Source organism: Gymnoscopelus braueri (assembly GCF_963280865.1).
Source record: "Gymnoscopelus braueri genome assembly, chromosome: 13".
Taxonomy (NCBI): domain Eukaryota; kingdom Metazoa; phylum Chordata; class Actinopteri; order Myctophiformes; family Myctophidae; genus Gymnoscopelus; species Gymnoscopelus braueri.
Genome location: NC_137615.1, coordinates 37,703,983 through 37,731,171, shown reverse-complemented (window position 1 = coordinate 37,731,171; position 27,189 = coordinate 37,703,983). Strand labels below are relative to the sequence as shown.

The 27,189-nt window shown below is 40.5% G+C and overlaps 4 protein-coding genes across 6 annotated transcripts; all 4 read right to left on the bottom strand.

Moving 5' to 3' along the window:
* Position 1: 1 nt before the first annotated feature.
* On the bottom strand, positions 2-2,566 carry LOC308099553 (histidine--tRNA ligase, cytoplasmic-like; the record flags this gene model as incomplete). Its single annotated transcript, XM_080448291.1, has 3 exons — positions 1,244-2,566; positions 169-251; positions 2-127 (listed from the first exon to the last, which is right to left on the bottom strand). The coding sequence occupies exons 1-3, from the start codon at positions 2,496-2,498 to the stop codon at positions 2-4; spliced, it is 1,464 nt and encodes a 487-aa protein (XP_080304417.1). The 5' UTR covers positions 2,499-2,566.
* Positions 2,567-3,223: 657 nt separating this feature from the next.
* On the bottom strand, positions 3,224-11,839 carry LOC308099302 (histidine--tRNA ligase, cytoplasmic-like). 3 transcript variants are annotated; one of them, XM_080448017.1, is made up of 6 exons: positions 11,774-11,839; positions 9,179-10,584; positions 8,029-8,185; positions 6,661-7,217; positions 5,283-5,590; positions 3,224-3,257 (listed from the first exon to the last, which is right to left on the bottom strand). In XM_080448017.1, the coding sequence occupies exons 2-3, from the start codon at positions 10,431-10,433 to the stop codon at positions 8,160-8,162; spliced, it is 1,281 nt and encodes a 426-aa protein (XP_080304143.1). In that variant the 5' UTR covers positions 10,434-10,584; positions 11,774-11,839; the 3' UTR covers positions 3,224-3,257; positions 5,283-5,590; positions 6,661-7,217; positions 8,029-8,159. The 3 variants fall into 3 exon arrangements, with proteins under 3 accessions (XP_080304143.1, XP_080304144.1, XP_080304142.1); XM_080448018.1 differs by lacking the exon at positions 11,774-11,839 and adding an exon at positions 11,117-11,516; XM_080448016.1 differs by lacking the exon at positions 11,774-11,839 and having other exon boundaries at positions 9,179-11,516.
* Positions 11,607-17,132, bottom strand: LOC308099552 (histidine--tRNA ligase, cytoplasmic-like; the record flags this gene model as incomplete). Its single annotated transcript, XM_080448290.1, has 4 exons — positions 16,733-17,132; positions 14,795-16,200; positions 11,774-11,856; positions 11,607-11,732 (listed from the first exon to the last, which is right to left on the bottom strand). The coding sequence occupies exons 2-4, from the start codon at positions 16,047-16,049 to the stop codon at positions 11,607-11,609; spliced, it is 1,464 nt and encodes a 487-aa protein (XP_080304416.1). The 5' UTR covers positions 16,050-16,200; positions 16,733-17,132.
* A 90-nt stretch (positions 17,133-17,222) lies between these two features.
* LOC308099551 (histidine--tRNA ligase, cytoplasmic-like) lies at positions 17,223-22,748 on the bottom strand (the record flags this gene model as incomplete). Its single annotated transcript, XM_080448289.1, has 4 exons — positions 22,349-22,748; positions 20,411-21,816; positions 17,390-17,472; positions 17,223-17,348 (listed from the first exon to the last, which is right to left on the bottom strand). Exons 2-4 carry the CDS (start codon positions 21,663-21,665, stop codon positions 17,223-17,225), a joined length of 1,464 nt encoding a protein of 487 aa, XP_080304415.1. The 5' UTR covers positions 21,666-21,816; positions 22,349-22,748.
* Positions 22,749-27,189: the final 4,441 nt, after the last annotated feature.

The window sequence follows — 27,189 nt, the reverse complement described above, 5'->3', positions numbered from 1 at the left end:
GTTACACTCCTGCTTCCACTACTTCCTCCAATCCCTTTTCCATTTTCAGGAAGACCTTGTTCTCTATCTTAATCTCATTATTCTTCATCATGTCCTTTTCCCCCTCTGTTTCCATCTTCTCCAACCCCTTTTACATGTTTAGGATCTTGATTCTCTGGAGTCTCTTACCTTAATAATGTCCTCCAGGTCTCCAACATTCAGCACCACTGAACATCTGGCACCACTGAACCTCTGGCTCCCTCTGTTGTACACTGGGAGTTAAAGGCGGTAAGAGGCAGTTGTAATAACACTACAAAATCACTGACATGCTGATAATTGATTTCAATGTAGTTCTTATCAACTATATGCAGAACCAAGTTAATGTTTAGTGTGAAATGTTGACAGTGACCGCTGTCATTTTGATTACCGGTGGGGATGTTTTATCCCTGCTTCTGGTCAGACTGAATTAAATACATGCATTTCCTTTGGGGAAATGCATGCAGACTGTGTGATATGTCATTATGTTTGGTAATACAATTTAACTAAAACATTTACCACATCCCTATTTGGCCCAAATTTGTATTGAAAAATAACAAGTTCACAATGAGATCTGATATTTTTTCTATTTGTCACACAAAGAAGTATAAGTGGTTAAGAAAATGGGGCCCTCCTGTTTTCCTTTTTATTTTTTTCGCATCCAAGTGCATCTGACTGGTCAGACAGGTACAAAGCACTCCATCTCTTTTATGACTTTAAGCTTCAATGGGGCCAAAATAGTCAACTCCATATCTATAAAAATGAACTTTATCAGGATCTTTATCAGGCAACACTCTCTCCTCTGGCAAGTCTGCCATCTTCTGGTCCAAAAGCCTTCCACGGTGCTTGTTAGCAATAAATTGCCATATTATATATATTGTATATCTGGGAACCACTCCCAAAAAAAATCACCTTTAGTCAGTAGTTATTACATATTACGTTTCTATCACACAACTTTGAAAACAGCCTCTACTTAAAGGACTTCAAGTTTGAAGTTAGACCAGGAGGCTGAGAATTCTCAACTGTCTCACCTCATGTGAGATGGACAGTACAGAAATAATGCCCAGAATCATGGATTAATCAGTCGGTGTGGTCTTACTTACATTAGTCATTTAATTTTGTATGCTTTTTTGCTGGGTAGAGCAGAATGAACAGGCCTCTGAGGTCCTTCTCCTGATCTCTTTTATTAAATCACCTCTTGATACATAAGCCTCTTTTATTAGATTACCTTTTGATCCACAAGCCTCTGCCTCCTTTTTGGTGACAACAGTGCAGAGTTTGACCACTCCGTCTTTCAGTTCCTGTTCTCCCAGGATGGCTACCAGGGGGATTTCTGAGCGCACACAGTACTGCACCTGGTTCAGGTATTTGGGGTTCCTTTTGTACTCTGTCTCTGCCTTGATGCCAGCAGTCCAGAGCTCGGCCGTCAGTCGGAGTCTCTCCTCTAGTAAGTTCTTCTGTGCTGAGACCACCATGACCTGCACCTCTGTGGTACGCACGTTGTTACCCTTGGCCTCAATGATAGAGAAGATCCTCTCCATGCCAATGCTGACCCCGACACACGGCACCTTCCTATCCTTGGGGGAAATCCTGTCCACCAGGTTGTCATACCGTCCACCTCCAGCCACACTGCCCATGCTCGCGGTAATCTCTTGGGCCACCGCACCCGCCTGGATCAACACAGCCTCATAAATTACACCTGTGTAGTAGTCCAGACCTCTGGCTAGGCTGAGATCAAACAGCACCTTGTCTGTGACCTGGAAGATCTGCAGGTAGTTGAAGAGCTCCTTCATGTCGGTGAGGCCAGCACAAATCTGGTCGTTCTCACACATCTTTGTGTCTTTAAGCAGGAGCTCTACTAGGTCGATACCACCCTTCTTCATTTGCACATATTTACCAATCTGCTCAGCCACCTCCTCCGATACGCCCTTCTCCATTATCTCATTTTTAACGTCTGGCCAAGACATTTTGTCCATTTTGTCTACTGACGAACAGATGGTGCAAAACTTGTCTTTCGGAACACCGCACATGTCAAACATTCCCTCCAGAATACGTCTGTCATTGATCTTGATGCAGAAGTCTCCCAGGTCCAGCTCGCTGAGGATTTCGTAGATGATCTTCAGGCATTCAGCATCAGGGATCATATTATCATACTTTCCTGCAATGTCAAAATCACATTGGTAGAATTCCCTGTAGCGGCCCGGGCCTGGGTTGTCACGGCGATAGACCTTGCCTATTTGGTAGCGCTTAATGTTGGTGACTTTGTGTGTGGCCAGGTAGCGGGCAAAGGGCACAGTGAGGTCATATCTGAGAGACAACAGCTCTCCACCTTGGTCCTTGAGGTCGTATATCAGCTTAGCGTCCTCGCCATACTTGCCTGTCAATGTCTCTTTTAGTTCAAATACAGGTGTGTCAATGGTCTCAGCACCGTGACGTTTGAAACAGCCAATAATGGTGTTTAGCACCTTCTCTCTGATGGCCATCTGCGAGGGGATGTAGTCTCTTGTTCCCTTGGGAGTTTTAAGAACAGACTGGTGTTTCCTCCCACTCTCTCCTTGTAAGCAAACCCCGGCTGATCAAGGATGAATTCTCAAACTGATGATAATGAAAGTTTATTCCAAAACACCGTAAGAACTGTATAGGTGGGAAAACAACAGAAAACAAAACATACATTACAATATGGCTGTAATATACTGTAACAAATGCAAAATAATACAGAAACAACATTTGACAAAGAGCCTGTGAGTTGCAAAACCTCAGCATAAATAGTTTTGACACAAAATGACAATCTCCTTGTTTAGAGTGCAAACATAAGAAATAGCAAAAATATTAACCATCTTAATCACAATAAAATGTCTTATCCTTTTAAACCAACAATAAAGAAATTGTTACTGTACTGTTATTTGTATTATTTATGTCCTTTAGTAAACATGAAATGTATGTTTTACTCCATGAATTATGCATTGCAATTGTGGATTACCGATCTAAACCCACGGTAATTATTTAATTATTTATTCACGCCACTGAGGCCTCCCAATGGGTCCAAGAACAGATCGGCAGAACGACACCCAATAAGTGACTAGTAACTTCAACTTTGTGAAAATATGCAAAAGATACAACATAACATAAAATGCAAACGACACAAAGCAGCATGTAACTAACATACCTTATGTTAGGTTGTGTGGTTGTGTGGCACTGGCGGGCATCAGACCAGTGTTACCAAGTCCGTTTATTTACCGCAACTGTTGGAAAAAAAAAGAGGCTTGTTTTTGGAGCTCGGCTGGCTCATTTCTCTCACGATATTTGGCAACACTGACTAACACACGCACAGCTGAGCCTGAGCTGTCACTGTCACAGTCACACAGGAAAGAGACAGGACAGCACATAAATCGCCCTGTCATTCATTAACATTTTAACATTGCAAATTACACTGTGATGACTCATCATGGTGTAATTTGCAATGTTAAACCCACAATCAATCCTCCAGTTCAAGGCAACACAGAAAGGGGGGAACTTTTTTCTTATTTCCACACAACTCCTTTATGCTATATTAATGACATAGTTAAATATTGAAAAGGGGTGGATTTCCCCTTTAAGAGTGCCATAATTGTGAATGGAATTATTAGCGGGCCTACCTGTTTAAGTGTGTGTAGTGGTTCTGTGTTCTGTGCGGTTATTTTTTTTATTTTTGCTTTATCAAGTAGCCTATACGATATAATAGCCTACTTTATTGTCAGCTAAATCATACCGATTGCGTGCAAAGTGTGTGCGAGGTGTGTGTGTGTGTGTGTGTGTGTGTGTGTGTGTGTGTGTGTGTGTGTGTGTGTGTGTGGGTGGGGGGGTGCGGGAGGAAAAAAGAAAAAGGTTTTTCACGGCTGGAAAAGTCCGACGGTTCTTATTATCCATTTCTCAATGGAGAGGTGCGTTATGAGAGACATTTTTCTGATCCGAATTAACCGAATAAAAGTAAGAAAAACACGAAATAAAAGGGGGGGGGGGTGCGGGAAGAAAAAAGAAAAAGACGAGCAGGAGGTTTTTCACGGCTGGAAAAGGGCGACGGTTCTTGTTATCCATTTCTCAATGGAGAGGTGCGTTATGAGAGACATTTTTCTGATCCGAATTAACCGAATAAAAGTAAGAAAAACACGAAATAAAAGGGCTATAACCCGCCCAAAAGAGAGACATTTTTCTGATCCGAATTAACCGAATAAAAGTAAGAAAAACACGAAATAAAAGGGCTATAACCCGCCCAAAAGAGAGACATTTTTCTGATCCAAATTAACCGAATAAAAGGGCTATAAACCCGCCCAGAACCGGAAAAAAAAGGGCTTTAACCCGCCCAGAACCGCAAAAAAATCCCGCGCGCGCGGTGCTCTGCGTCCCTGAGAAGGTCCAGTTCATTCTGGTACGCTTCGCCACTGGTATAGACCTTTTTGATCGAAATGTCCATACATTTTTCAAGAGTTTGGCTAAACATGTAATCCAGGGTTCCCACACATTTTTAACAATGATTTTTCAAAACTTTTCCATAACTTTTCCAAAGTATTTTACCCCATTTCCAGGACTATAGAAATCATACAGTGCAATAATGAGACTCTTAAACCAGTGTGCCATCAACGCCCCAACACAGACTCGAGCGAAGGTGTCACGTGATAATTTAATGGAATGGCATTTCCTGAAAATAAATGTGCTGAAAATATAGAGCTTGGTTTAACGTTTTGTGGGAATCTAAAATACACTAATACAGAGTAAACTAGTTACACAATAACATTTGTGATTTTCTTTCTTATTTATGCAAGTCTGTTTTGAAATTGATCATATAATTTAATCAAACTGAATCCTAGTGAAATTGATTGACTTCATAATGCATTGAATCATTTCCTACATTATCAATCCATCAAGAACATCAACTCAATTACACAAGTGGTTTTAACTCAGGATTCTAAGTCTTATGCTTATTATTGCAGTTTTGTAAGTATTGTCTCTCTAAGTGTATCCTCATTGCAACCCCAGTTCCAACATCAGTTAGGCTGGAGTACTTAAGGACAGGTGCTCTGCCCCACAAGAATGACCACTGGAGGACATAGACAGCCCTGGCGGAAAGTGAAGATGGGGGTTCTAATCCAAATGTCAGCTCCAATGCAAGCACCAATTCACAACACAGAAATCTTTACTGTCTCTTTACTTCTCTCAAGTACAACATTACTTGAGCTGTGAGAAGTAATGTGAATTGCAGGACACATTGATCATCAACACTTCGAATGCACCTTGCGGCCTCGGGTCCATCCCGGGGCTACGCCTGTCTGAGGGTCGCCCCACAATCAATCGGAGGCCCCTCGCGGGTCTCTGCGGCTGGGGCGTTGCAGGCCTTCCGAGGCCTTTGTCCCCTGAAGTGTGGGCTGCCTGTGGACCTCGTGTCTCTAAGCAGCCTGCGTGCGTGCGCCCGGCGGACTCCGGCCGACCCACGCAGCGGAGCGTGCGGACGGGGGGTTCCCTTCATCGGGAGCCACACCAGCAACCTGTTGCTTTACGACCTCAGATCAGACGAGACGATCCGATGAATTTAAGTATATTACTAAGCGGGGGGAAAAATTAAGAAAAAAAAAAGAATTACTAAAACACAGGCTAAGACAAATCCTAAGTGTCAGATATACAACTACACACTAAGGCAGCAAAATATAAAATAGATGTAATGTACAAAGGCTGAGGTCGTTTTTGAGTGTATAACGTTAACTGACACACCTAGAGTATATATGAACTATGATTATTGGAGATCTCAACTATTCCGTTTTAAAACTGGCTACATGTAAACATCAAAAACATAATATTGATGAATAGTGTTTTGTCTTTATTTTTTTGTGAGAATAATAATCACTGACTTTCTGGAAAGACATGACATAATAATACTGATGACCATGATATGAAGATAAAACACATGTGCATGTAAACATCACTGTAGACTTCTGTCGCCCCGATTTTTTTCCTTTACGGAATAAAGCAGGAATTGTGGGATGAGAGAAGGGGAGTGAAATTGGTGAAACAAAACATGATTGATTGAGGTTTCATTGGAGCGCTGAAAAAGCAGAGTCCAGCTCAACGTTTTTTATAGCTTTTATAGCATAGCTCACTGGAAGACTCATTATGGCATCCGTATGACTTATTTTATTTAAATAATATATGCCATCACACAGCCCGTTCGGCGAAAAACTACTTGTTACATATTTCGTGTAATGTTATACATGTTTATGAAAATGTTTTGTATTAACAAAATCAATAGCCAAAAACAATGCATAGCCAAATATTTTTCCAGGACCCTTGATAAATTCCAGGACCTTTGATCAATTCCCAAACTTTTCCAGTACTGGATTATTTTTTTTTCAATTTAAAAATATTTCCAGGAATTTCATGACCGTGGGGACCCTGGTAATGAAAATACAGCTTTCATTATCATAAAAAGCCACAATAGAATACAGGTACACTACCAATACACCAGTTTCCTTCACATCGACAATGTTTTCTTTTTATCTCACTGGTACATTAGGTTTTCAAATCTATTTATCTCACTGGTACATTAGGTTTTCAAATCTAGTTTTTTTTTCTTGTAAAATCAATCCTCATTTCACCACAGTGCTAATAGACACATACCTTATTGAAATCTTCCCGAAAACTGAGGGGTATGGACATTCTGTAGTAAGACTCGAACCACTTCTTGAATGGTGCGGCATCAATGAGGACGATGCACATTGGTAGAATTCCCTGTAGCGGCCCGGGCCTGGGTTGTCACGGCGATAGACCTTGCCTATTTGGTAGCGCTTAATGTTGGTGACTTTGTACATGGCCAGGTAGCGGGCAAAGGGCACAGTGAGGTCATATCTGAGAGACAACAGCTCTCCACCTTGGTCCTTGAGGTCGTATATCAACGATTAATACAATTAAGAAATTAAATAAAATAAATGAAAAAGAAACTTATTTTTGCATGTGGGCAGAGCTGAGCAGTCGGAGGCACTGAATCATAAAGAGTCTAGCCCCACTGAATCATAAAGAGTCTAGCCCCAGTGTGAAATCAATTTTATATAAAGGCCCATCCAATGTTTATTTGCCAGTTTTGCAAATTTTTAGCTGGTAGAACTCCAGCTCCTCGCCTTCCAGGATGTAGCCATTGGCCATGCCACACTGCAGGTCTGGAGCTGATGCAGGCTGCACTGCAGAGGGGAGAGGAAAATTACAGGATTTAACAGCAGAACTTGATTTCATCCACAATTAACTATACCAACACACAGAAAAAACACCCCATCTATAAAATCATGGGTGTCTACATCACTAGGTCATAAAAAAAACAAATAAAAGAAAAAAATACTTTATGGGTTTGAATGAAAACCTGAAATCACAGCACATAACTTAAAGAGGTGGTGCCATGTTTTTGCACTTTTTCTGTTTTTCATGTGTCTATGAGGTTGATAGAACTTCATTAAGCCCCCCGGTGGTGTTTTTATGGTGTTTTATGTCTTCTCTGACTATTTGGAGTTTTTTCCTGGAGGCTGAAACCTTGAGGGTCAAATGTGCCAATAGAGAAACAGCGCTTTAGTGACATCACAAAGCCCACACCCTCCCCCTCATTATCATAACACAACAGGTGTGGGCATGAGGAGGAGGAGGGACTAGGACAGGTGGGTGGTGCTAAGGTGGTGGAGGAGGTGCTAAGGTGAGAACCAGGTATACTTAATGCACTGGCGTGTCTACATAAAAACAACATTTTAACACTTACTGTACACTTTTTTTTTGTTGAAAAAAATCCTTACATAATAATAATACCTTATGATCAGGTTTTAGGGTTGAAAAATATCATGGCACTCCATCTTTAAAGTGACATTAAGATGTTGGCTTTAGGAGCCAATGACAATACAAATTGTCATTACATCACAATATCAAGTACCATATAATCTGGATTATTTTGGCCAGTGTTTGACCAAAACAATTTGGAAAGTGCACATGCTGAAACAGATTTGGACTTACCAAGAAGTTTGTCCTTCTGCAACTGCCTCGCAATGCCTTGGGACAGCATGCAAGTCTTTTTGCGTTCCTCGTGTTGTTTCTTGACATACTTGGACCTTGGTACGTAGATTATAGCATCACTTTTTGGCTAACTACCTCTGGCTCCCTCTGTTGTACACTGGGAGTTAAAGGCGGTAAGAGGCAGTTGTAATAACACTACAAAATCACTGACATGCTGATAATTGATTTCAATGTAGTTCTTATCAACTATATGCAGAACCAAGTTAATGTTTAGTGTGAAATGTTGACAGTGACCGCTGTCATTTTGATTACCGGTGGGGATGTTTTATCCCTGCTTCTGGTCAGACTGAATTAAATACATGCATTTCCTTTGGGGAAATGCATGCAGACTGTGTGATATGTCATTATGTTTGGTAATACAATTTAACTAAAACATTTACCACATCCCTATTTGGCCTAAATTTGTATTGAAAAATAACAAGTTCACAATGAGATCTGATATTTTTTCTATTTGTCACACAAAGAAGTATAAGTGGTTAAGAAAATGGGGCCCTCCTGTTTTCCTTTTTATTTTTTTCGCATCCAAGTGCATCTGACTGGTCAGACAGGTACAAAGCACTCCATCTCTTTTATGACTTTAAGCTTCAATGGGGCCAAAATAGTCAACTCCATATCTATAAAAATGAACTTTATCAGGATCTTTATCAGGCAACACTCTCTCCTCTGGCAAGTCTGCCATCTTCTGGTCCAAAAGCCTTCCACGGTGCTTGTTAGCAATAAATTGCCATATTATATATATTGTATATCTGGGAACCACTCCCAAAAAAAAATCACCTTTAGTCAGTAGTTATTACATATTACGTTTCTATCACACAACTTTGAAAACAGCCTCTACTTAAAGGACTTCAAGTTTGAAGTTAGACCAGGAGGCTGAGAATTCTCAACTGTCTCACCTCATGTGAGATGGACAGTACAGAAATAATGCCCAGAATCATGGATTAATCAGTCGGTGTGGTCTTACTTACATTAGTCATTTAATTTTGTATGCTTTTTTGCTGGGTAGAGCAGAATGAACAGGCCTCTGAGGTCCTTCTCCTGATCTCTTTTATTAAATCACCTCTTGATACATAAGCCTCTTTTATTAGATTACCTTTTGATCCACAAGCCTCTGCCTCCTCTTTGGTGACAACAGTGCAGAGTTTGACCACTCCGTCTTTCAGTTCCTGTTCTCCCAGGATGGCTACCAGGGGGATTTCTGAGCGCACACAGTACTGCACCTGGTTCAGGTATTTGGGGTTCCTTTTGTACTCTGTCTCTGCCTTGATGCCAGCAGTCCAGAGCTCGGCCGTCAGTCGGAGTCTCTCCTCTAGTAAGTTCTTCTGTGCTGAGACCACCATGACCTGCACCTCTGTGGTACGCACGTTGTTACCCTTGGCCTCAATGATAGAGAAGATCCTCTCCATGCCAATGCTGACCCCGACACACGGCACCTTCCTATCCTTGGGGGAAATCCTGTCCACCAGGTTGTCATACCGTCCACCTCCAGCCACACTGCCCATGCTCGCGGTAATCTCTTGGGCCACCGCACCCGCCTGGATCAACACAGCCTCATAAATTACACCTGTGTAGTAGTCCAGACCTCTGGCTAGGCTGAGATCAAACAGCACCTTGTCTGTGACCTGGAAGATCTGCAGGTAGTTGAAGAGCTCCTTCATGTCGGTGAGGCCAGCACAAATCTGGTCGTTCTCACACATCTTTGTGTCTTTAAGCAGGAGCTCTACTAGGTCGATACCACCCTTCTTCATTTGCACATATTTACCAATCTGCTCAGCCACCTCCTCCGATACGCCCTTCTCCATTATCTCATTTTTAACGTCTGGCCAAGACATTTTGTCCATTTTGTCTACTGACGAACAGATGGTGCAAAACTTGTCTTTCGGAACACCGCACATGTCAAACATTCCCTCCAGAATACGTCTGTCATTGATCTTGATGCAGAAGTCTCCCAGGTCCAGCTCGCTGAGGATTTCGTAGATGATCTTCAGGCATTCAGCATCAGGGATCATATTATCATACTTTCCTGCAATGTCAAAATCACATTGGTAGAATTCCCTGTAGCGGCCCGGGCCTGGGTTGTCACGGCGATAGACCTTGCCTATTTGGTAGCGCTTAATGTTGGTGACTTTGTGTGTGGCCAGGTAGCGGGCAAAGGGCACAGTGAGGTCATATCTGAGAGACAACAGCTCTCCACCTTGGTCCTTGAGGTCGTATATCAGCTTAGCGTCCTCGCCATACTTGCCTGTCAATGTCTCTTTTAGTTCAAATACAGGTGTGTCAATGGTCTCAGCACCGTGACGTTTGAAACAGCCAATAATGGTGTTTAGCACCTTCTCTCTGATGGCCATCTGCGAGGGGATGTAGTCTCTTGTTCCCTTGGGAGTTTTAAGAACAGACTGGTGTTTCCTCCCACTCTCTCCTTGTAAGCAAACCCCGGCTGATCAAGGATGAATTCTCAAACTGATGATAATGAAAGTTTATTCCAAAACACCGTAAGAACTGTATAGGTGGGAAAACAACAGAAAACAAAACATACATTACAATATGGCTGTAATATACTGTAACAAATGCAAAATAATACAGAAACAACATTTGACAAAGAGCCTGTGAGTTGCAAAACCTCAGCATAAATAGTTTTGACACAAAATGACAATCTCCTTGTTTAGAGTGCAAACATAAGAAATAGCAAAAATATTAACCATCTTAATCACAATAAAATGTCTTATCCTTTTAAACCAACAATAAAGAAATTGTTACTGTACTGTTATTTGTATTATTTATGTCCTTTAGTAAACATGAAATGTATGTTTTACTCCATGAATTATGCATTGCAATTGTGGATTACCGATCTAAACCCACGGTAATTATTTAATTATTTATTCACGCCACTGAGGCCTCCCAATGGGTCCAAGAACAGATCGGCAGAACGACACCCAATAAGTGACTAGTAACTTCAACTTTGTGAAAATATGCAAAAGATACAACATAACATAAAATGCAAACGACACAAAGCAGCATGTAACTAACATACCTTATGCCCTCAGCCAGGTGCTTAAACAAAATAAACGTTTCGGTAAGAACGCTGAAGTTCTTTGTTATTGTTTCATTCATTCGTTTACGTGCATTTTGCAAAGACGCGCGCTCTCAAAACAGTACAACTTCCAGTTCCTACTTCCTTCCTGTTTAGGGCGTTTTCACAATAAAAGCTTTACAAAAACAGATTAATAAAAACGAACTCAAAGAGAATTCTTTCAAGCAACCAAAGTAAGTGTCAGTAGAGGCAAGAATAATAAGACATTATAAGGCCAATAAAAACAATTAAAGGACCCAAATGAAGTGCATATATTAAACTTTGGCAAATGTCCACATCAAAGTATTTTGAAGTCCAAAGGCTTGTGTTGTTTTAGGGAGACAATAGCGCCGTCTTCTGGCCAGGAGGTACACTGGTGGGCCTTTCTTATGGAAAGTAATACTTAATTCTGGTAACAATTTCTTATGCAAGGCAGTGCTTAAATGGTTAGTTACACTCCTGCTTCCACTACTTCCTCCAATCCCTTTTCCATTTTCAGGAAGACCTTGTTCTCTATCTTAATCTCATTATTCTTCATCATGTCCTTTTCCCCCTCTGTTTCCATCTTCTCCAACCCCTTTTACATGTTTAGGATCTTGATTCTCTGGAGTCTCTTACCTTAATAATGTCCTCCAGGTCTCCAACATTCAGCACCACTGAACATCTGGCACCACTGAACCTCTGGCTCCCTCTGTTGTACACTGGGAGTTAAAGGCGGTAAGAGGCAGTTGTAATAACACTACAAAATCACTGACATGCTGATAATTGATTTCAATGTAGTTCTTATCAACTATATGCAGAACCAAGTTAATGTTTAGTGTGAAATGTTGACAGTGACCGCTGTCATTTTGATTACCGGTGGGGATGTTTTATCCCTGCTTCTGGTCAGACTGAATTAAATACATGCATTTCCTTTGGGGAAATGCATGCAGACTGTGTGATATGTCATTATGTTTGGTAATACAATTTAACTAAAACATTTACCACATCCCTATTTGGCCCAAATTTGTATTGAAAAATAACAAGTTCACAATGAGATCTGATATTTTTTCTATTTGTCACACAAAGAAGTATAAGTGGTTAAGAAAATGGGGCCCTCCTGTTTTCCTTTTTATTTTTTTCGCATCCAAGTGCATCTGACTGGTCAGACAGGTACAAAGCACTCCATCTCTTTTATGACTTTAAGCTTCAATGGGGCCAAAATAGTCAACTCCATATCTATAAAAATGAACTTTATCAGGATCTTTATCAGGCAACACTCTCTCCTCTGGCAAGTCTGCCATCTTCTGGTCCAAAAGCCTTCCACGGTGCTTGTTAGCAATAAATTGCCATATTATATATATTGTATATCTGGGAACCACTCCCAAAAAAAATCACCTTTAGTCAGTAGTTATTACATATTACGTTTCTATCACACAACTTTGAAAACAGCCTCTACTTAAAGGACTTCAAGTTTGAAGTTAGACCAGGAGGCTGAGAATTCTCAACTGTCTCACCTCATGTGAGATGGACAGTACAGAAATAATGCCCAGAATCATGGATTAATCAGTCGGTGTGGTCTTACTTCAGGGTTCCCACACATTTTTAACAATGATTTTTCAAAACTTTTCCATAACTTTTCCAAAGTATTTTACCCCATTTCCAGGACTATAGAAATCATACAGTGCAATAATGAGACTCTTAAACCAGTGTGCCATCAACGCCCCAACACAGACTCGAGCGAAGGTGTCACGTGATAATTTAATGGAATGGCATTTCCTGAAAATAAATGTGCTGAAAATATAGAGCTTGGTTTAACGTTTTGTGGGAATCTAAAATACACTAATACAGAGTAAACTAGTTACACAATAACATTTGTGATTTTCTTTCTTATTTATGCAAGTCTGTTTTGAAATTGATCATATAATTTAATCAAACTGAATCCTAGTGAAATTGATTGACTTCATAATGCATTGAATCATTTCCTACATTATCAATCCATCAAGAACATCAACTCAATTACACAAGTGGTTTTAACTCAGGATTCTAAGTCTTATGCTTATTATTGCAGTTTTGTAAGTATTGTCTCTCTAAGTGTATCCTCATTGCAACCCCAGTTCCAACATCAGTTAGGCTGGAGTACTTAAGGACAGGTGCTCTGCCCCACAAGAATGACCACTGGAGGACATAGACAGCCCTGGCGGAAAGTGAAGATGGGGGTTCTAATCCAAATGTCAGCTCCAATGCAAGCACCAATTCACAACACAGAAATCTTTACTGTCTCTTTACTTCTCTCAAGTACAACATTACTTGAGCTGTGAGAAGTAATGTGAATTGCAGGACACATTGATCATCAACACTTCGAATGCACCTTGCGGCCTCGGGTCCATCCCGGGGCTACGCCTGTCTGAGGGTCGCCCCACAATCAATCGGAGGCCCCTCGCGGGTCTCTGCGGCTGGGGCGTTGCAGGCCTTCCGAGGCCTTTGTCCCCTGAAGTGTGGGCTGCCTGTGGACCTCGTGTCTCTAAGCAGCCTGCGTGCGTGCGCCCGGCGGACTCCGGCCGACCCACGCAGCGGAGCGTGCGGACGGGGGGTTCCCTTCATCGGGAGCCACACCAGCAACCTGTTGCTTTACGACCTCAGATCAGACGAGACGATCCGATGAATTTAAGTATATTACTAAGCGGGGGGAAAAATTAAGAAAAAAAAAAGAATTACTAAAACACAGGCTAAGACAAATCCTAAGTGTCAGATATACAACTACACACTAAGGCAGCAAAATATAAAATAGATGTAATGTACAAAGGCTGAGGTCGTTTTTGAGTGTATAACGTTAACTGACACACCTAGAGTATATATGAACTATGATTATTGGAGATCTCAACTATTCCGTTTTAAAACTGGCTACATGTAAACATCAAAAACATAATATTGATGAATAGTGTTTTGTCTTTATTTTTTTGTGAGAATAATAATCACTGACTTTCTGGAAAGACATGACATAATAATACTGATGACCATGATATGAAGATAAAACACATGTGCATGTAAACATCACTGTAGACTTCTGTCGCCCCGATTTTTTTCCTTTACGGAATAAAGCAGGAATTGTGGGATGAGAGAAGGGGAGTGAAATTGGTGAAACAAAACATGATTGATTGAGGTTTCATTGGAGCGCTGAAAAAGCAGAGTCCAGCTCAACGTTTTTTATAGCTTTTATAGCATAGCTCACTGGAAGACTCATTATGGCATCCGTATGACTTATTTTATTTAAATAATATATGCCATCACACAGCCCGTTCGGCGAAAAACTACTTGTTACATATTTCGTGTAATGTTATACATGTTTATGAAAATGTTTTGTATTAACAAAATCAATAGCCAAAAACAATGCATAGCCAAATATTTTTCCAGGACCCTTGATAAATTCCAGGACCTTTGATCAATTCCCAAACTTTTCCAGTACTGGATTATTTTTTTTTCAATTTAAAAATATTTCCAGGAATTTCATGACCGTGGGGACCCTGTTACTTACATTAGTCATTTAATTTTGTATGCTTTTTTGCTGGGTAGAGCAGAATGAACAGGCCTCTGAGGTCCTTCTCCTGATCTCTTTTATTAAATCACCTCTTGATACATAAGCCTCTTTTATTAGATTACCTTTTGATCCACAAGCCTCTGCCTCCTCTTTGGTGACAACAGTGCAGAGTTTGACCACTCCGTCTTTCAGTTCCTGTTCTCCCAGGATGGCTACCAGGGGGATTTCTGAGCGCACACAGTACTGCACCTGGTTCAGGTATTTGGGGTTCCTTTTGTACTCTGTCTCTGCCTTGATGCCAGCAGTCCAGAGCTCGGCCGTCAGTCGGAGTCTCTCCTCTAGTAAGTTCTTCTGTGCTGAGACCACCATGACCTGCACCTCTGTGGTACGCACGTTGTTACCCTTGGCCTCAATGATAGAGAAGATCCTCTCCATGCCAATGCTGACCCCGACACACGGCACCTTCCTATCCTTGGGGGAAATCCTGTCCACCAGGTTGTCATACCGTCCACCTCCAGCCACACTGCCCATGCTCGCGGTAATCTCTTGGGCCACCGCACCCGCCTGGATCAACACAGCCTCATAAATTACACCTGTGTAGTAGTCCAGACCTCTGGCTAGGCTGAGATCAAACAGCACCTTGTCTGTGACCTGGAAGATCTGCAGGTAGTTGAAGAGCTCCTTCATGTCGGTGAGGCCAGCACAAATCTGGTCGTTCTCACACATCTTTGTGTCTTTAAGCAGGAGCTCTACTAGGTCGATACCACCCTTCTTCATTTGCACATATTTACCAATCTGCTCAGCCACCTCCTCCGATACGCCCTTCTCCATTATCTCATTTTTAACGTCTGGCCAAGACATTTTGTCCATTTTGTCTACTGACGAACAGATGGTGCAAAACTTGTCTTTCGGAACACCGCACATGTCAAACATTCCCTCCAGAATACGTCTGTCATTGATCTTGATGCAGAAGTCTCCCAGGTCCAGCTCGCTGAGGATTTCGTAGATGATCTTCAGGCATTCAGCATCAGGGATCATATTATCATACTTTCCTGCAATGTCAAAATCACATTGGTAGAATTCCCTGTAGCGGCCCGGGCCTGGGTTGTCACGGCGATAGACCTTGCCTATTTGGTAGCGCTTAATGTTGGTGACTTTGTGTGTGGCCAGGTAGCGGGCAAAGGGCACAGTGAGGTCATATCTGAGAGACAACAGCTCTCCACCTTGGTCCTTGAGGTCGTATATCAGCTTAGCGTCCTCGCCATACTTGCCTGTCAATGTCTCTTTTAGTTCAAATACAGGTGTGTCAATGGTCTCAGCACCGTGACGTTTGAAACAGCCAATAATGGTGTTTAGCACCTTCTCTCTGATGGCCATCTGCGAGGGGATGTAGTCTCTTGTTCCCTTGGGAGTTTTAAGAACAGACTGGTGTTTCCTCCCACTCTCTCCTTGTAAGCAAACCCCGGCTGATCAAGGATGAATTCTCAAACTGATGATAATGAAAGTTTATTCCAAAACACCGTAAGAACTGTATAGGTGGGAAAACAACAGAAAACAAAACATACATTACAATATGGCTGTAATATACTGTAACAAATGCAAAATAATACAGAAACAACATTTGACAAAGAGCCTGTGAGTTGCAAAACCTCAGCATAAATAGTTTTGACACAAAATGACAATCTCCTTGTTTAGAGTGCAAACATAAGAAATAGCAAAAATATTAACCATCTTAATCACAATAAAATGTCTTATCCTTTTAAACCAACAATAAAGAAATTGTTACTGTACTGTTATTTGTATTATTTATGTCCTTTAGTAAACATGAAATGTATGTTTTACTCCATGAATTATGCATTGCAATTGTGGATTACCGATCTAAACCCACGGTAATTATTTAATTATTTATTCACGCCACTGAGGCCTCCCAATGGGTCCAAGAACAGATCGGCAGAACGACACCCAATAAGTGACTAGTAACTTCAACTTTGTGAAAATATGCAAAAGATACAACATAACATAAAATGCAAACGACACAAAGCAGCATGTAACTAACATACCTTATGCCCTCAGCCAGGTGCTTAAACAAAATAAACGTTTCGGTAAGAACGCTGAAGTTCTTTGTTATTGTTTCATTCATTCGTTTACGTGCATTTTGCAAAGACGCGCGCTCTCAAAACAGTACAACTTCCAGTTCCTACTTCCTTCCTGTTTAGGGCGTTTTCACAATAAAAGCTTTACAAAAACAGATTAATAAAAACGAACTCAAAGAGAATTCTTTCAAGCAACCAAAGTAAGTGTCAGTAGAGGCAAGAATAATAAGACATTATAAGGCCAATAAAAACAATTAAAGGACCCAAATGAAGTGCATATATTAAACTTTGGCAAATGTCCACATCAAAGTATTTTGAAGTCCAAAGGCTTGTGTTGTTTTAGGGAGACAATAGCGCCGTCTTCTGGCCAGGAGGTACACTGGTGGGCCTTTCTTATGGAAAGTAATACTTAATTCTGGTAACAATTTCTTATGCAAGGCAGTGCTTAAATGGTTAGTTACACTCCTGCTTCCACTACTTCCTCCAATCCCTTTTCCATTTTCAGGAAGACCTTGTTCTCTATCTTAATCTCATTATTCTTCATCATGTCCTTTTCCCCCTCTGTTTCCATCTTCTCCAACCCCTTTTACATGTTTAGGATCTTGATTCTCTGGAGTCTCTTACCTTAATAATGTCCTCCAGGTCTCCAACATTCAGCACCACTGAACATCTGGCACCACTGAACCTCTGGCTCCCTCTGTTGTACACTGGGAGTTAAAGGCGGTAAGAGGCAGTTGTAATAACACTACAAAATCACTGACATGCTGATAATTGATTTCAATGTAGTTCTTATCAACTATATGCAGAACCAAGTTAATGTTTAGTGTGAAATGTTGACAGTGACCGCTGTCATTTTGATTACCGGTGGGGATGTTTTATCCCTGCTTCTGGTCAGACTGAATTAAATACATGCATTTCCTTTGGGGAAATGCATGCAGACTGTGTGATATGTCATTATGTTTGGTAATACAATTTAACTAAAACATTTACCACATCCCTATTTGGCCCAAATTTGTATTGAAAAATAACAAGTTCACAATGAGATCTGATATTTTTTCTATTTGTCACACAAAGAAGTATAAGTGGTTAAGAAAATGGGGCCCTCCTGTTTTCCTTTTTATTTTTTTCGCATCCAAGTGCATCTGACTGGTCAGACAGGTACAAAGCACTCCATCTCTTTTATGACTTTAAGCTTCAATGGGGCCAAAATAGTCAACTCCATATCTATAAAAATGAACTTTATCAGGATCTTTATCAGGCAACACTCTCTCCTCTGGCAAGTCTGCCATCTTCTGGTCCAAAAGCCTTCCACGGTGCTTGTTAGCAATAAATTGCCATATTATATATATTGTATATCTGGGAACCACTCCCAAAAAAAATCACCTTTAGTCAGTAGTTATTACATATTACGTTTCTATCACACAACTTTGAAAACAGCCTCTACTTAAAGGACTTCAAGTTTGAAGTTAGACCAGGAGGCTGAGAATTCTCAACTGTCTCACCTCATGTGAGATGGACAGTACAGAAATAATGCCCAGAATCATGGATTAATCAGTCGGTGTGGTCTTACTTCAGGGTTCCCACACATTTTTAACAATGATTTTTCAAAACTTTTCCATAACTTTTCCAAAGTATTTTACCCCATTTCCAGGACTATAGAAATCATACAGTGCAATAATGAGACTCTTAAACCAGTGTGCCATCAACGCCCCAACACAGACTCGAGCGAAGGTGTCACGTGATAATTTAATGGAATGGCATTTCCTGAAAATAAATGTGCTGAAAATATAGAGCTTGGTTTAACGTTTTGTGGGAATCTAAAATACACTAATACAGAGTAAACTAGTTACACAATAACATTTGTGATTTTCTTTCTTATTTATGCAAGTCTGTTTTGAAATTGATCATATAATTTAATCAAACTGAATCCTAGTGAAATTGATTGACTTCATAATGCATTGAATCATTTCCTACATTATCAATCCATCAAGAACATCAACTCAATTACACAAGTGGTTTTAACTCAGGATTCTAAGTCTTATGCTTATTATTGCAGTTTTGTAAGTATTGTCTCTCTAAGTGTATCCTCATTGCAACCCCAGTTCCAACATCAGTTAGGCTGGAGTACTTAAGGACAGGTGCTCTGCCCCACAAGAATGACCACTGGAGGACATAGACAGCCCTGGCGGAAAGTGAAGATGGGGGTTCTAATCCAAATGTCAGCTCCAATGCAAGCACCAATTCACAACACAGAAATCTTTACTGTCTCTTTACTTCTCTCAAGTACAACATTACTTGAGCTGTGAGAAGTAATGTGAATTGCAGGACACATTGATCATCAACACTTCGAATGCACCTTGCGGCCTCGGGTCCATCCCGGGGCTACGCCTGTCTGAGGGTCGCCCCACAATCAATCGGAGGCCCCTCGCGGGTCTCTGCGGCTGGGGCGTTGCAGGCCTTCCGAGGCCTTTGTCCCCTGAAGTGTGGGCTGCCTGTGGACCTCGTGTCTCTAAGCAGCCTGCGTGCGTGCGCCCGGCGGACTCCGGCCGACCCACGCAGCGGAGCGTGCGGACGGGGGGTTCCCTTCATCGGGAGCCACACCAGCAACCTGTTGCTTTACGACCTCAGATCAGACGAGACGATCCGATGAATTTAAGTATATTACTAAGCGGGGGGAAAAATTAAGAAAAAAAAAAGAATTACTAAAACACAGGCTAAGACAAATCCTAAGTGTCAGATATACAACTACACACTAAGGCAGCAAAATATAAAATAGATGTAATGTACAAAGGCTGAGGTCGTTTTTGAGTGTATAACGTTAACTGACACACCTAGAGTATATATGAACTATGATTATTGGAGATCTCAACTATTCCGTTTTAAAACTGGCTACATGTAAACATCAAAAACATAATATTGATGAATAGTGTTTTGTCTTTATTTTTTTGTGAGAATAATAATCACTGACTTTCTGGAAAGACATGACATAATAATACTGATGACCATGATATGAAGATAAAACACATGTGCATGTAAACATCACTGTAGACTTCTGTCGCCCCGATTTTTTTCCTTTACGGAATAAAGCAGGAATTGTGGGATGAGAGAAGGGGAGTGAAATTGGTGAAACAAAACATGATTGATTGAGGTTTCATTGGAGCGCTGAAAAAGCAGAGTCCAGCTCAACGTTTTTTATAGCTTTTATAGCATAGCTCACTGGAAGACTCATTATGGCATCCGTATGACTTATTTTATTTAAATAATATATGCCATCACACAGCCCGTTCGGCGAAAAACTACTTGTTACATATTTCGTGTAATGTTATACATGTTTATGAAAATGTTTTGTATTAACAAAATCAATAGCCAAAAACAATGCATAGCCAAATATTTTTCCAGGACCCTTGATAAATTCCAGGACCTTTGATCAATTCCCAAACTTTTCCAGTACTGGATTATTTTTTTTTCAATTTAAAAATATTTCCAGGAATTTCATGACCGTGGGGACCCTGTTACTTACATTAGTCATTTAATTTTGTATGCTTTTTTGCTGGGTAGAGCAGAATGAACAGGCCTCTGAGGTCCTTCTCCTGATCTCTTTTATTAAATCACCTCTTGATACATAAGCCTCTTTTATTAGATTACCTTTTGATCCACAAGCCTCTGCCTCCTCTTTGGTGACAACAGTGCAGAGTTTGACCACTCCGTCTTTCAGTTCCTGTTCTCCCAGGATGGCTACCAGGGGGATTTCTGAGCGCACACAGTACTGCACCTGGTTCAGGTATTTGGGGTTCCTTTTGTACTCTGTCTCTGCCTTGATGCCAGCAGTCCAGAGCTCGGCCGTCAGTCGGAGTCTCTCCTCTAGTAAGTTCTTCTGTGCTGAGACCACCATGACCTGCACCTCTGTGGTACGCACGTTGTTACCCTTGGCCTCAATGATAGAGAAGATCCTCTCCATGCCAATGCTGACCCCGACACACGGCACCTTCCTATCCTTGGGGGAAATCCTGTCCACCAGGTTGTCATACCGTCCACCTCCAGCCACACTGCCCATGCTCGCGGTAATCTCTTGGGCCACCGCACCCGCCTGGATCAACACAGCCTCATAAATTACACCTGTGTAGTAGTCCAGACCTCTGGCTAGGCTGAGATCAAACAGCACCTTGTCTGTGACCTGGAAGATCTGCAGGTAGTTGAAGAGCTCCTTCATGTCGGTGAGGCCAGCACAAATCTGGTCGTTCTCACACATCTTTGTGTCTTTAAGCAGGAGCTCTACTAGGTCGATACCACCCTTCTTCATTTGCACATATTTACCAATCTGCTCAGCCACCTCCTCCGATACGCCCTTCTCCATTATCTCATTTTTAACGTCTGGCCAAGACATTTTGTCCATTTTGTCTACTGACGAACAGATGGTGCAAAACTTGTCTTTCGGAACACCGCACATGTCAAACATTCCCTCCAGAATACGTCTGTCATTGATCTTGATGCAGAAGTCTCCCAGGTCCAGCTCGCTGAGGATTTCGTAGATGATCTTCAGGCATTCAGCATCAGGGATCATATTATCATACTTTCCTGCAATGTCAAAATCACATTGGTAGAATTCCCTGTAGCGGCCCGGGCCTGGGTTGTCACGGCGATAGACCTTGCCTATTTGGTAGCGCTTAATGTTGGTGACTTTGTGTGTGGCCAGGTAGCGGGCAAAGGGCACAGTGAGGTCATATCTGAGAGACAACAGCTCTCCACCTTGGTCCTTGAGGTCGTATATCAGCTTAGCGTCCTCGCCATACTTGCCTGTCAATGTCTCTTTTAGTTCAAATACAGGTGTGTCAATGGTCTCAGCACCGTGACGTTTGAAACAGCCAATAATGGTGTTTAGCACCTTCTCTCTGATGGCCATCTGCGAGGGGATGTAGTCTCTTGTTCCCTTGGGAGTTTTAAGAACAGACTGGTGTTTCCTCCCACTCTCTCCTTGTAAGCAAACCCCGGCTGATCAAGGATGAATTCTCAAACTGATGATAATGAAAGTTTATTCCAAAACACCGTAAGAACTGTATAGGTGGGAAAACAACAGAAAACAAAACATACATTACAATATGGCTGTAATATACTGTAACAAATGCAAAATAATACAGAAACAACATTTGACAAAGAGCCTGTGAGTTGCAAAACCTCAGCATAAATAGTTTTGACACAAAATGACAATCTCCTTGTTTAGAGTGCAAACATAAGAAATAGCAAAAATATTAACCATCTTAATCACAATAAAATGTCTTATCCTTTTAAACCAACAATAAAGAAATTGTTACTGTACTGTTATTTGTATTATTTATGTCCTTTAGTAAACATGAAATGTATGTTTTACTCCATGAATTATGCATTGCAATTGTGGATTACCGATCTAAACCCACGGTAATTATTTAATTATTTATTCACGCCACTGAGGCCTCCCAATGGGTCCAAGAACAGATCGGCAGAACGACACCCAATAAGTGACTAGTAACTTCAACTTTGTGAAAATATGCAAAAGATACAACATAACATAAAATGCAAACGACACAAAGCAGCATGTAACTAACATACCTTATGCCCTCAGCCAGGTGCTTAAACAAAATAAACGTTTCGGTAAGAACGCTGAAGTTCTTTGTTATTGTTTCATTCATTCGTTTACGTGCATTTTGCAAAGACGCGCGCTCTCAAAACAGTACAACTTCCAGTTCCTACTTCCTTCCTGTTTAGGGCGTTTTCACAATAAAAGCTTTACAAAAACAGATTAATAAAAACGAACTCAAAGAGAATTCTTTCAAGCAACCAAAGTAAGTGTCAGTAGAGGCAAGAATAATAAGACATTATAAGGCCAATAAAAACAATTAAAGGACCCAAATGAAGTGCATATATTAAACTTTGGCAAATGTCCACATCAAAGTATTTTGAAGTCCAAAGGCTTGTGTTGTTTTAGGGAGACAATAGCGCCGTCTTCTGGCCAGGAGGTACACTGGTGGGCCTTTCTTATGGAAAGTAATACTTAATTCTGGTAACAATTTCTTATGCAAGGCAGTGCTTAAATGGTTAGTTACACTCCTGCTTCCACTACTTCCTCCAATCCCTTTTCCATTTTCAGGAAGACCTTGTTCTCTATCTTAATCTCATTATTCTTCATCATGTCCTTTTCCCCCTCTGTTTCCATCTTCTCCAACCCCTTTTACATGTTTAGGATCTTGATTCTCTGGAGTCTCTTACCTTAATAATGTCCTCCAGGTCTCCAACATTCAGCACCACTGAACATCTGGCACCACTGAACCTCTGGCTCCCTCTGTTGTACACTGGGAGTTAAAGGCGGTAAGAGGCAGTTGTAATAACACTACAAAATCACTGACATGCTGATAATTGATTTCAATGTAGTTCTTATCAACTATATGCAGAACCAAGTTAATGTTTAGTGTGAAATGTTGACAGTGACCGCTGTCATTTTGATTACCGGTGGGGATGTTTTATCCCTGCTTCTGGTCAGACTGAATTAAATACATGCATTTCCTTTGGGGAAATGCATGCAGACTGTGTGATATGTCATTATGTTTGGTAATACAATTTAACTAAAACATTTACCACATCCCTATTTGGCCCAAATTTGTATTGAAAAATAACAAGTTCACAATGAGATCTGATATTTTTTCTATTTGTCACACAAAGAAGTATAAGTGGTTAAGAAAATGGGGCCCTCCTGTTTTCCTTTTTATTTTTTTCGCATCCAAGTGCATCTGACTGGTCAGACAGGTACAAAGCACTCCATCTCTTTTATGACTTTAAGCTTCAATGGGGCCAAAATAGTCAACTCCATATCTATAAAAATGAACTTTATCAGGATCTTTATCAGGCAACACTCTCTCCTCTGGCAAGTCTGCCATCTTCTGGTCCAAAAGCCTTCCACGGTGCTTGTTAGCAATAAATTGCCATATTATATATATTGTATATCTGGGAACCACTCCCAAAAAAAAATCACCTTTAGTCAGTAGTTATTACATATTACGTTTCTATCACACAACTTTGAAAACAGCCTCTACTTAAAGGACTTCAAGTTTGAAGTTAGACCAGGAGGCTGAGAATTCTCAACTGTCTCACCTCATGTGAGATGGACAGTACAGAAATAATGCCCAGAATCATGGATTAATCAGTCGGTGTGGTCTTAGTAATATGGAAGTAAAAATGGAAATACTGTACATAGAGTATTCCCATTTTTCAATATTGTATACATCTCATTACAAACATTAGTTACAAGTTACATTGTAGATTTAGATCATTACAAAACATACATACCAATTAATCCCTATTTGTTACTGCATCTATTCAAAAATACAAATCTACAAGCTTGCAATGCCACACATTGTGAGCTTGTAGATCTGCTATTTTTGACATATTGGGGCCAAATCCCCAACAATTGTGAAATGCCATTCATAATGAGTACTGTTACTTTGGTATGCTACTTCAAGTAATTTTACTTGCAACAGAATACTTCTACATTGTGAGATTACTACTTTTACTTGAGTAAATAAAATAATCCGAGTAGGCTTGCTTCTACCACCATTAAATTAAATATCATTGTGTGGAGGGAGCCTATAACTGCTCTCCTCCTGTGAATTACTTAAGTAAAAGTATCAATACTGCAATCTAGAAATAATCTATCACAAGTAAAAGTCCGGAATTCAAAATGTACTAGAGTAAAAGTACAAAAGTATTAGCATCAAATTGTACTTAAAGTACCAAAAGTAAAAAGTACTCGTTATGAAGAATGTTTTTTTTTTAAACGCATTGTGAGCTTGTAGATCGGCTATTTTCAATAGGGCTGAAGTGGTTTACTGTACGTTTTGTAATAACACATCTAAAAAGTAACTACAGTTTTCAAATAACTGTAGTGGGTTAAAAAACTACAATATTTGCCTCTGAGGTGTAGTGGAGTAGAAATAAAAGTACAGAATATTGGAAATACTCCAGTAAAGTAAAAAAAATACCTCAAAACTGTACTTAAGTACAGTACTTGAGTAAGAGTACTTTACACCACTGTACACAGGACCCCAATGGAAACAAGCCATTGGCTTTCTTGAGTTTATCCTTTTAGCATCCTTTTGTATGAATCTGTACCTTTTTTTTGCAAACCGTTAATTAAGTATTCAATCAATCAATCCCATGCAGGCTTCTTACATTGACTACACAGTATGACAGTATCGTTTGTCAAAGTAGAACAGATCTACAAGCTAACAACGGCCCTAGCTCTGGTCCATAGCATTAGAAGGAGTTCTCCTTAACCTTCTAACACTGTATAGACCAGAGCTACAACGACCCCACAAATCCATTCAGGTTGTTAGCTCAACGTCTTTTGAACGACAGCGCCAATCCCTTGTTTGAATCAAATGTAAACAAGCTACAATGAGACGTTTTTAATGTATGCAACTCATTTCAACCCAGTACAACCAATTAAAATGACATTTCCACCTTAATCCCAAGAGCGTTTTGAAACGTTTTTTGAAAATCAACAACACAACATACATAAGAGACAGACGTTACACAGCTATAAACAAGCTAGCAGTTATTTCGAAAACGATCGTGCAACGACGACAGCACGACCGTTAACGGTAAACAGTAAGCAGATCTACAAGCTCACAACGCACCACGATGCATCTGGCGTCGCGTTAATTAACGTGACAGCATCAACCGTTGAAATAGCAGATCTACAAGCTCACAATGCATGATGCATCTGGCGTCGTGTAATGACAGCAACGGCCGTTGACGTGTCGCGCGACGCGTTGTGAGCTTGTAGATCTGCCATTTCAACGACAGCACGATCGTTAACGGTAAACAGTAAGAAGATCTACAAGCTCAACGCATCACGATGCATCTGGCGTAGAGTTAGTGAACATGACAGCATCAACCGTTGAAATAGCAGATCTACAAGCTCACAATGCATCGCAATGCATCTGGCGTCGCGTTAGTTAACTGCCATTTCAACAGCCGTTGCTGTCATGTTAACTATTTCGGTTACGGGCAGTAACCGAAAAGTCATCCACTAACAATTGTAGCCTCTAAACTTTTGACAGATCATGCTACAATCAAACATAATCAATAAAATAGCATTAAAATGACAGTTTCCCCCTAAACCCCCGGCCTGAGCATTATGAAAATAAATCAAACTCACCAGTTGTAGAGGAAAAAGCTGGTTGAAAAAGCAACAAATTAGCACTGCTGCAAGAAAAAAGTCGATAAAACAATCTGTAGAAGTTCCTCTGGTTGGTGGTTCCGTCCGTTAGTGGTTGTTAAAGCAGGTAAAGTGGCTGTTAAGCTCTGGGTAAATGCGACTGAATCTATGAAAATCTCAGACACATCTGACGCTGCTCGTCTTGCTTAACGATTTTATACCTGAAGCATCCCACATGAGCCCGCCTCTCGCTCGTCGCTGATTGGTCAGCTGTCGCCTCTCGCTCGTCGCTGATTGGTCAGCTGTCTGTAAACAACTTCAAACGCTAGCGTAGTCGTGATGATGACATCATCGCGTAACGTAACAAATCGGTTACGTACGTGTGTTTATTTATTTTTTATTTTTGTTTTGATATCGAATAAGAAAAGAAAAGACTCTTTCTGGTCATTATGTGACACATATACGTTTAGAGGAGAAAATATTAATCATTGAACTAAAACAACATATCACGTATTTCCATCACCTGTGTGCAGTGATGGAAAAAGTACTCGCATTTCATACCTAAATAAAAGTATCAATACTGCGATGTAGAAATACTCTGTTGCAAGTAAAAGTCCGGAATAACAAATGTACTTGAGTAAAAGTACCAAAAGTAGAAAGTACTCATTATGCAGAATGTTTTCAAATGTATAAAATGTATAAAAATCTTTTGAAAATAGCTGATCTACAAGCTTGTGAGCTTGTAGATCTGCTATTTTCAAATGACCAAAATGTAGTGCGCTGAAGTGGTTAGTGTATGTTTTGTAATAATAATCAAAATCTACACACAAGTAAACAAGTTTTCAAATAATTGTAGTGGAGTAAAAAGTACAATATTTTCCTCTGATATGTAGCAGTGGTGGAAAGTAACTAAGTACATTTACTTAAGTACTGTACTTAAGTAAAAATTTGAGGTATTTGTACTTTACTTGAGTATTTCCAATTTTCAGTACTTTTACTTCTACTCCACTACATCTCGGAGGCAAATATTGTACTTTTACTCCACTACAATTATTTGAAGACTTTAGTTACTAGTTACTTTTCAGATATAAATTATGAAATTATGAAACATACATTAACCGCTTTAGCCCTATTTTATACATAGGCTATTTGAAAATAGCCGATCTACAAGCTCACAACGCGTCGCGATGCGACACGTTGTGAGCTTGTAGATCTGCTATTTTCAAACATTTTAGTA

Excerpts from the sequence above, each read along its gene's own strand:
- LOC308099302 (XM_080448017.1), bottom strand. The coding sequence starts at position 10,433 with ATGGCCATCAGAGAGAAGGTGCTAAACACCATTATTGGCTGTTTCAAA. Across the intron at positions 8,186-9,178 it reads AGAGGCTTGTGGATCAAAAG|TGTACAACAGAGGGAGCCAG; the intron begins GTAATCTAATAA and ends TTTAACTCCCAG.